The sequence below is a fragment of the Zonotrichia albicollis genome, chromosome 14, assembly GCF_047830755.1.
Source record: "Zonotrichia albicollis isolate bZonAlb1 chromosome 14, bZonAlb1.hap1, whole genome shotgun sequence".
NCBI lineage: Eukaryota > Metazoa > Chordata > Aves > Passeriformes > Passerellidae > Zonotrichia > Zonotrichia albicollis.
The window spans coordinates 9,913,226-9,922,242 of NC_133832.1; the positions used below are offsets into that span (position 1 = coordinate 9,913,226).

Below are 9,017 nucleotides of genomic sequence, written 5' to 3' on the forward strand. Positions count from 1 at the left end.
TTCTCTTTGTCTTCATGATGTTCCAGCTTGACTATTTATTGGGCTCAGAGCAGATGAAAGCAGGAGTTTGGGGAGGATTCTGAAATAATGATGGGGTTTAGCTGGTGGTTTTCCATCACTTTTCAAAAACAGTTCACCATTATTTTATAATCCATAGCTCAAGGCTGGTGTGACACTCAGTTATCTGTCAAAACGGAATATTTGAAAAAGTATAAAGTGTAACAGTAACAGGAATGATGGGAGTACCAGTCCCATTTTCAGCTTCAAACCTTTTTACAGTGGGAGCAAAGCACTTGAAAATGCCAAAAAACCCAATTCCCTGAGCTACTTGAGTGCTTCTTATTTTTAAACCTAAAGCCTCAGTGAGAATGCAATTATTTTCTTAGGATGGGTTCAAAATGTTGAACTTATTAAAAATAAAACTTCTTAAGCTTGCAAAGCTTCCACTATAAATATTAGTAAACAACCCAGATGATGTAGCTGGAACAGCAGCGAACACTTGGCGAGGGAGCATTATCACTTCTGAAACTGTTTCCTCACTGCTACTGTAAACTCAGCTGGCATCTCTTGGGATGTTTCCTCTCCTCCCTCAGTGATCTGATCAGCTCAGTCACCTCTCAGTGCTGGGGGCTTTTCTGTGGGACAGCAACAGCCCCTGGAAGTGCAGCTTTACTTTGCTACTTGGCTACTTTTTACTTTGCTTTACTTTTGGGTGCATTTGGGAAGGCACCTAAAGCTGCTTTCCCAGTGCTCCCAAACCCAGGAAGAACTTTGGTAAAGCTCATGGCTTTACTGCTCTGTTTGTAAATTCTGCAAGCAAAACACAGCTCATGCTTGCTCTGAACTATTGGCTCCTCCTTGGCACGACCAGTTCGTGTCAGCTTGAAAAAAATGGCTCCACAACTGTAAAATCCTTGAACTTCTGCAAACAGTTTGCAATCTGGTATGTGAAAACAGACTGCTCACAAACTATGTGCTCTGCTGACATTACAGCAGTTGCAAAGTTAGAAAGGGTCTCCTCATGGCCATTATTCTGTCCAACAGAAATATGAATACATAACCCACGGTCTCAAGACTTGGGAGTCACAGGATGAATATTTATCACCACCAGGCCTCACAGAAAGCATTGTCTTTTAAAAAAAGCATTGTCAAAAATGAGCCAAAAACTTTCACATGACAATCTAAGTTCAGTTTAAATTAACACTCTCATTTAAGTAATTTCAAATTCATACTAATAACAACACTTTAGTGCCCTTCTGTGAAATGCTCTATGAAAAGGGATCCTGGATAGCTGAAATGTGCTGTTCAGGGCTTTTGTGGAAAGCTACAATGCAGTTTTGACTGCAGGGGTCAGGTGGGGTTTTTGGCATCAGGAGAGAAGGGAATAACAAAATCTCCAAGAACAGTTGTCTCATTCTAACAATTACAAAGCTATGAATGAATTAGCCTCAGAAAGGGAGTGTTTTTCTGGCACAAAGACTAGGCATCAGTTTTGGTCTGTTTTGAACAAATACCAAGCTGCAGCAGATTCTAGAATTGAGTTTTGCATGGCTATGTGTTTGTTTGTTTGTTTTCCTGATGCAACACAAACTGAAGCAAGTCAAGAATATTATTGTAAAGCAGAAAAAAAAAAGTTAAAGTATTGCATTTTATTTAACAATTAAATGAGAGAGAAGAAAACATATTTTATCTGGCTGCATGTAATGTTTTGACATGCAAATTTTATTTCAAGACCAGCATTTTTTCCTTGTCTTATCACATTGCTAATTCATTTCCAAATCAAATGAAAAGGACAGAAAAGCAAATAAAATTACTGTTTTTCCAACAAGTAACATTTTAGGAATAAACTTGTCCCTTTCCCTAAAAATCTATCAAATTTTCATAGCAAATATTCATAGCATTTTAATGCATCATTGGTAGAAGTAATGTGTTTATCCATATTTCCATAGATGACATGCTACAACAAAGACTTCACTAAAGTATGACTTGCAATGCATTTTCCTCTGAGCCGTGTTTGACTGCATCACTCATTTAATCACACTGGAGTTAACATTTCCTTCTCTATTTCAAACTAGCATGTTTTTTTAAGGCACTATTTTTGAATGCAAAGACCTGATAACTTGAGGGTTTCTGTTTTGAATAGAAACCAATAGCTGGACATTCCTGTGCACTGAAAACATGTAGTCAAAGATTAAACTGGGGCTTCAGTACTATTATGCCTCCACCCAAATAAATAGTTCAAGGGAAATTATTCTGATACACAGGTTGCCAAGAACAGCAGTGTTTTTTAGAAATTATTTCTTTCTTAGAAGTCAACCTATCTCATTAAGCATTGCACTTAAACTATCCAAACATCGTTAAAAGGGAAGAAAACGGTGTAAAATAAACACCACATTTAACCTACCAAAACAAGGTCTGATTTGCACATAGCTAATTACAAATGTTTAATTCCAGTGATGGAAACTCCTCCCTAACATAAATATTCTGCTGTTGTTTTACCAGTGAGATCAATTTGTGCAGGATTTCACAGAGAAGAGAACGTGTAGACTGCCACACAGGAGCTTCTCAAAATTCAGTTATTTTTTAATATACAAACCAGATAGAATATACACTGGATTTTAAAATGAAGTAATAACGGGAAAAAATATAGGCACAAGGCTTACAACTGGAATGAGCTGAAAGGCTCGGACAACTTTCTGCACCCACGTGACTCCAACTTCCACCCAGCCTGTGAACCACGGTTACAAAACCCGCGCAAATTGGTTAAAGCAACTCAGGGAGCTCAGGATATTTATCCAGGAAAGTATGAAAGGAGGTCAGAATTCTCTGTTCAAAAGGGACAGGACTCAAGAGGTGAGGCTTTGTAAGGAGCATCTGGAAATAAAAAGACTTAGGGATAAAAATTAAATTTGGGGTTCTTCTTGAGAATATTTTTCAGAAACTTCCCCCAAGCCCCAAAGCAGCAGAAGTACTTGACCTCACAAAGCACTTGGGGATTTCTTTCAGGGGAGGGTGGCAGTGTCCTGTGGTGACAGCAGCCCAGTGCTGGATCAGAGAGCAGATGCTCTCCATCCCACCCGCCCTTCGCTGTGCTCTGCGACTCCTGTTCCTATTACATGAGCAAACTCTTCCATAATTCTACTTTACTTTTTCTTCTTAGTAACTTCCTGTTTGTTCTCCTGATAAATACCAGAACTTCAGCTAAAAATGGAGAAGTTGCCTAGATTCTCTTATCTCCTGGAGCCCCAGCCCTGGTGTGCTGCGGTTGGGCCCTGGCAGATCCCCCAACGGTCAGAGGCGCTGGGCTGGGCTCTGCTCTGTCCTTCTGGCAGCACTGCTGCCCCACACACACAGCAGCAAACAGCTCTGCCCCACCAGCTTCTGCCATAGGCTACAATAATTTGCACCTCTATTTGTCTTCTCAGACCAGACACTTCAGGAAGAAGCGTGGTAGGAAGTGCAAGGCTACATTTTCCAACATGAGCTCCATTTGGGACTCTTGTTCTAGAGATGCTGACAAGGAATTTTGATTTTCAACAATGTTTGAAGAAATCAGTCACTCAAGTAAAGTGGGAAACTTGCCCTTTTTTGAGCAAGTGGTCTTCCCTCATCAACTTGTATAGTACTGAAGATTAAAAATAGCTCTTCAGCTGGGGTACAGCTGCACAGCGTTAACTCAAATGGAGCTGCAGTGACTCACAACAAGCAAACATCTGGATGTGGCCCTTTACTACTGCAAACCACACAACACCAACAGCAAGTAAACACTGGCAGGGCCTTCAGAGGAGCTACTGCTGCTCTTCCACACTGTCAGTGTGACAAACAATGGGACAGCGATTTGAGGAGAGGCTGCAATTAGCTATGTGTTAAAATTCCCATCTCCTCCTTCTTGTCAGCACCTGAGCAATGTGTCTTCTCAATAGCACTGGTCTCTTATTTCATTCTCTGGGCCTTCTTCTATGTTGTTTTTCCTTTCATTGTGACTTTTTGCACTGGCTGTGACAAGTCCTTTGTTTCCAAGGCCATGAAACCATTCCTTCCTTCCACCTCCTCCAATAAATAAACAACAAATAATAACAGTTAGTGATCAGATAAATTTCCACATGAAAAATGTCAAGGAGCCAGCTATTCAATGCTGACAATACAGAATTGGGATGGATGTACTCAGCACCAATGTAAGGAGCTGTGAAACCCATCAAATTTGAAGCAGATTCCCCCATTACACCTAATTTCCTGCAGAGGCTGGTATTCACCGATCCACTAACATCAACAGCAAAAATCTTCAGTGGCTTTTCCTCCTGTGGGGCTGAACGTCAAACTATGACTGATACCTAACATTTTTGGTCTAGAGCAGGATGGACTTCACCTCCATCACCACCACTTCTTAGTTTTTGTCAGCAGCTCCTTCCTCTGTCTCCTGCCCCATAGCCAGCTTCCCCCAGCCCTGGCTGCTCCCTGGCACCCCTCAGGCCCACGCAGACCTGGTGGGTGAGAAAAGCTGGAACCAGGTGGGGAAATGAAAGCAGCACAGCCTTCGGGTCACGCTCAGAGGACAAAGGACTGCAACACGCACCAAATACTCTCCTGGGAGACTCCTTGCACAACAGCCTCTATAGACACACTGACGTGGTGGTTTCACGGTTCAAGTGTCAGATTGAGAGAAAAGCATTGCCCATACCATTAAATCACTATTAGAGAATTTGCCTGATGTTCCTCACTATTAGAGAATTTGCCTGATGTAGCAAGGCTCCCTGTGCTTCCTAACGAATTCTTTGTGTTTAGCATTAAGCTCTCTGTTTTTACAGAAACTCACACTAGGGTAATTAATCTCATGTTCGTTTCCTGCACATGCAAGAGAGCAACCTTTGTTAGGGAATGATAAGACACTTCTAAGAATAGTGTTACTAAGAGCATCGGCTTTGTAAGACATTGCAGGAAAAATATAGACGCTTAACACCTGCTTTTCACTTTCAAAGTTTTGAAAATAATGTTCTGCTTACCCAGAGGCAAATTCTGACTTGTTTATGCGTAGAAAACCTAATTGCTTTCACCAGACAACAACAAATATAAATGAAGGTATATTTTGGTCTTTACGCTCCAGTCTTGGAAAGAATAATTTGTTTAATTTTATAAACACTGCAGATATTCCCAGTGGCTTCAGCGGGAACTATTGCCGTTCCCAGTCCCCCAACCTGAATTCATTGGTTTTTCTGATCTTTTAACCACATATTCCATTGAAATTAAATTGACTTTCTTAGTGATAGATGTAATAGATGAAGGATTAAGAATCTATCTGTGTGTAAAACACTGGGCCCTCAGGTCAGCCCTTACAAAGGCCGGATGCTGAGCTCAGGAAGGTGTGAGCTGGGAGGCAGCGCGGTGAGAGCAGATGGGGCTGGGCAGCTGCGGAGGTGCCAGGGCCGCGGGCCAGGCTGGCACCCGGGGCTCCCTGCGAGCCTCGCTCGGCCCGCGGCTGCTCCAGCCGGGCACCAAGGGCGGTGCTGAGCGCGGGGATTTATATTTGTGTGTGCTGGCAGTCCAGAGCCAGAGCCAACACCGTGCTCCTGTAAGCGGCTGACACTTGACACCCAGTGAAGTCAGTTTAAACAGGCATTGTTTTAAAGCTCCGTTGTTTTTAAGCAGTCACCGTGGCTCAGCCCGAGCTATCTGCTGCCCCAGTGCGAGATGCACGAGCTGCCATGATGGTGAAACTCTACAAAAATAGGGGAGAATTGGTTTACAGCAGGTGAGAGATAATTTCCATTTGGTTTGTAGCATCCACTGTGTACCCAGTCATGTGAGAAAGGACATTAAGCTTTGCTGTACTTGCACCAGATTTCTTTCTGCTTTATTATGGACAAAGGACTACCTTATCCTCCTAACCAGAAAACAAAGCTTAATCTGCAGAGATCTGGCTAATCTAATGGTGTTTGGAGAATAATATAGACCACATTTCCCCTGGTTTTGTAGTGCAAAATCTGAGCAGAGCAGACTGCAAGTAGCCTTGTGAGCTGATCAGAGCCCCTGTTGTGACTATTATCTTCACTGTATAATGGGGGCTTTCAAATCCCAGCTTTATCACATTCTGTTTTCTCTACTTTGCCCTTTTATGAATATTGAGTCATCAAAAATAGCTTCACTGACAGAGTTACTAATGATACCAGCTGGGTGAATCAGTGGCTCTTACACTGTGCCTGCCATACAGTGCTATTAGTACACTCGTTACAAAATATAGCAAAAATGAGATGCCCATAATTTATTTGCAGCTCCCATGAGACACATCACGTTGGTTATTTTAGAATTGGAAAATGCTAACTGAACAAAGCAAATATTCAGCCACTTCAATGCAATACTGTGGCCTACAGGAAGAAACTCTTGCTAAGAATAAGTTAAAAATAATCCCAACATCAGGAATTATCCTTTCTGCTAGTTTTTAGCCAATGAAAAAACACACTACCAAATGATATCCCCCATATTCTTCCACAAGACAGTTCTGCCTCACATTACCCGGGAAAAGCTAAGATCAGCACTCCAGAGAAAATGCTGATAAACAGAAGTGAATACGACAAATGATGTAAGCTGTGCCCAGGGCTGGAGCGCCAGAGCCACGGCCAGGGGCATCCTTCGAGTACGGAGCAGAGCTCCGGGGAAGTCAGGTTACAAGGGCATGATTCAAACGGGTATTACCGGCTCCAGAAGTGTCACAGCAGAACATAACAACATGCCTGATGAAGAACCATCACAGACGAGCATGCAAAATGGCCCATGAGGGGCTTATATTGTTAATGCTGTCCCAAGAAAATTTTAAGAGTCATTTATTCCTACCCGGAGTGCTTTCCTTGCACCCCTGCAATGAGACAGTTTCCTATGTTTGCAACACACATCCTTTTTTTTTTTTTTTTTTTCCCAAGCAGATAGAGAATGAAACAAGGGGCCCATAGTGCAGTTGCAGATCTCCATGCAGGGCTCGCTTCTTCTCCCCAGCCCCCTTCACCTTTCAACTATCAGGAACTTTACAGCACAGCATCTTCCAGCACCTCTTTATCACAGACCAAAAAGCTTTCTGAAGCTTTCTGCTAACAGCTGCATCTGACATTGGTAAATAAAACTATTGCATGTATTGCCTTTAGCAAGTGTCATAGACATTACAGAGCATCTTAACAAAACCAAGCCTCAGAATGTCAATTACTAGAATTTTGGCTGTTGGGGTTTGGGTTTTTTTTTTCCCCTTTCCTTTTAGGATGTTCTTGTCCGTCCCTGGAAAAGTGACATCTGCAATTCTATTACAACAATTCTGTTAGTTACGGCAACGTTAACTGAAACCGAAATGTGGTTTTTAACCTAAAATATGTTGCATAACAGCTGAAGTGCTGTAATCTTACGAGCCTGGAAAGGTTAATTCCAGAGGGCACAAGAATGTCGGTGGAAACTAAAATACTCCATCAGCGCATGGACTTGGAATTCTTTTTGTTTTGGTCCAAGGCGAAGCCGAAACGGACGAGAGATTTCAAAGGAAGAGTCAGACAGCGAGCACATGCCGAAATCCCTTTAGCGAGAAAAAAAAAAAAAATATCAGCAAAGCCTCTGCACTTACGTATCTCTTGAGTTTCTTCTCGGGGGGTGATTTGATGAGCCAGCCAGTGCAAACCACGTCCCCCGAGCTCATCTTCCCCCCGGGCGCGGAGCGGCGGAGCGGGAGCCAGGGTGCGGGCTGCCAGTGCGTGCGTGCTTGTTATGGGCGGCTGTGTGTCCGTCCGTCCGTCCGTGCGCGTGTGTGCTGGGATGCGAGTGCGCGTATGTGTGCTGGGATATGAGTGTGCGTGTTTGCTGGGATGTGAGTGTGTGTGTGCGCGCTGGGATATGTGAGTGTGTGTTTGCTGGGATGTAAGTGTGTTGTGCGTGTGCGTGTGAGTGTGAGTGTGTGCGGACGCGTGTGCCCCGCAGTGCCCGTGTGCGTGCCGTGGCCGCCCGAGTGTGCGCCGCTGTGTGCGGGCGTGTGTCCGTCCGTCCGTGCGGCTCTGTGTGTGTGTGTGTGTGTGTGTGTGTGTGTGTGTGTGTATTGTTCCCAGCCAGTTCGCACCGCAGCAATCAGCTTCCTTCAGCTGCGCTCTGCCGCTGCTCCAGCCCGCGGAAGAAGTCATGACATTGATCACTGACACGGCCAGCCCTCCCTCCGCCGCCAGCACAATGCAACACACCGAGCACGTGATGGGCGCCCGGGGCTCGCCGCCGCCGCCTGCGACACCCCCGGCAGCAGCAGCGGCAGCGGGCGGCTCCCGCACCCGGACCGCATCGCCCCGGCCAGCCCGGCCCGGAGCCCCGCGATGCCTCCTGTCCCTGCCCGGAGCCCCGCGGGTGTCCCCTGTCCGTGTCCGGAGCCCGGGATGCCCCCTGTCCCTGCCCGCAGCCCCGTTGGTACGGGCGGTTCCTGCCCGGAGCCCCGCGGATGCCTACTGTCCCTGCCCGGAGCCCGCGATGCCTCCTGTCCCTGCCCGGAGCCCCGCGGGTACCGGCGGTTCCTGCCCGGAGCCCCGCGGATGCCCCTGTCCGTGCCCGGAGCCCGGGATGCCCCCTGTCCGTGCCCGCAGCCCCGCGGGTACCGATTGTCCCTGCCCGGAGCCCCGCGGCGGAGCCGTGGCAGCGCCGGAGGCAGCGGTGACCGCGGAGGTCCCCGCGCGGACCCGGCACGAGAAGGGCTGTGGCCGCAGCGGGAGGCAAAAGCAGGGCCAGTCCCCGCTGAAACCTCCACTACAGCTTCCGACGTCTAACAAGCTTCGTTAGTCCGTGGATTTACTGCTGTTTCCAGAAACATTTAGCCTCCTGTACTAATTTAATAGGAATAAACTTGATCTTTCTGCTCTCATCATCGCAGATTTTTTAGAAACATACTTTTTCAGAAAGTGACTTCAAGGAGACTGCCACTCCACTGTCACAACTAAAAAATACGCCCACAGAGTGCATAATATTGCTGATATCCTTGTAGTCTGTGCCTCTTTCCAGGGTGGGAAACTCTTGCC

The 9,017-nt window shown here is 45.8% G+C and overlaps 1 protein-coding gene across 2 annotated transcripts in view; it reads right to left on the bottom strand.

Annotated features, from left to right (window-relative positions):
* Window positions 1–7,804, bottom strand: part of GAB3 (GRB2 associated binding protein 3) — a 65,851-nt gene extending 58,047 nt beyond the window's left edge. For both annotated transcript variants that reach the window (XM_014265353.3, XM_014265352.3), the window contains exon 1: window positions 7,595–7,804. In XM_014265353.3, coding sequence (XP_014120828.2) covers window positions 7,595–7,666 — 72 coding nt within the window. In that variant the 5' untranslated portion in view covers window positions 7,667–7,804. The remainder of the gene's footprint in view (window positions 1–7,594) is intronic.
* Between the last annotated feature and the right edge of the window lie 1,213 nt (window positions 7,805–9,017).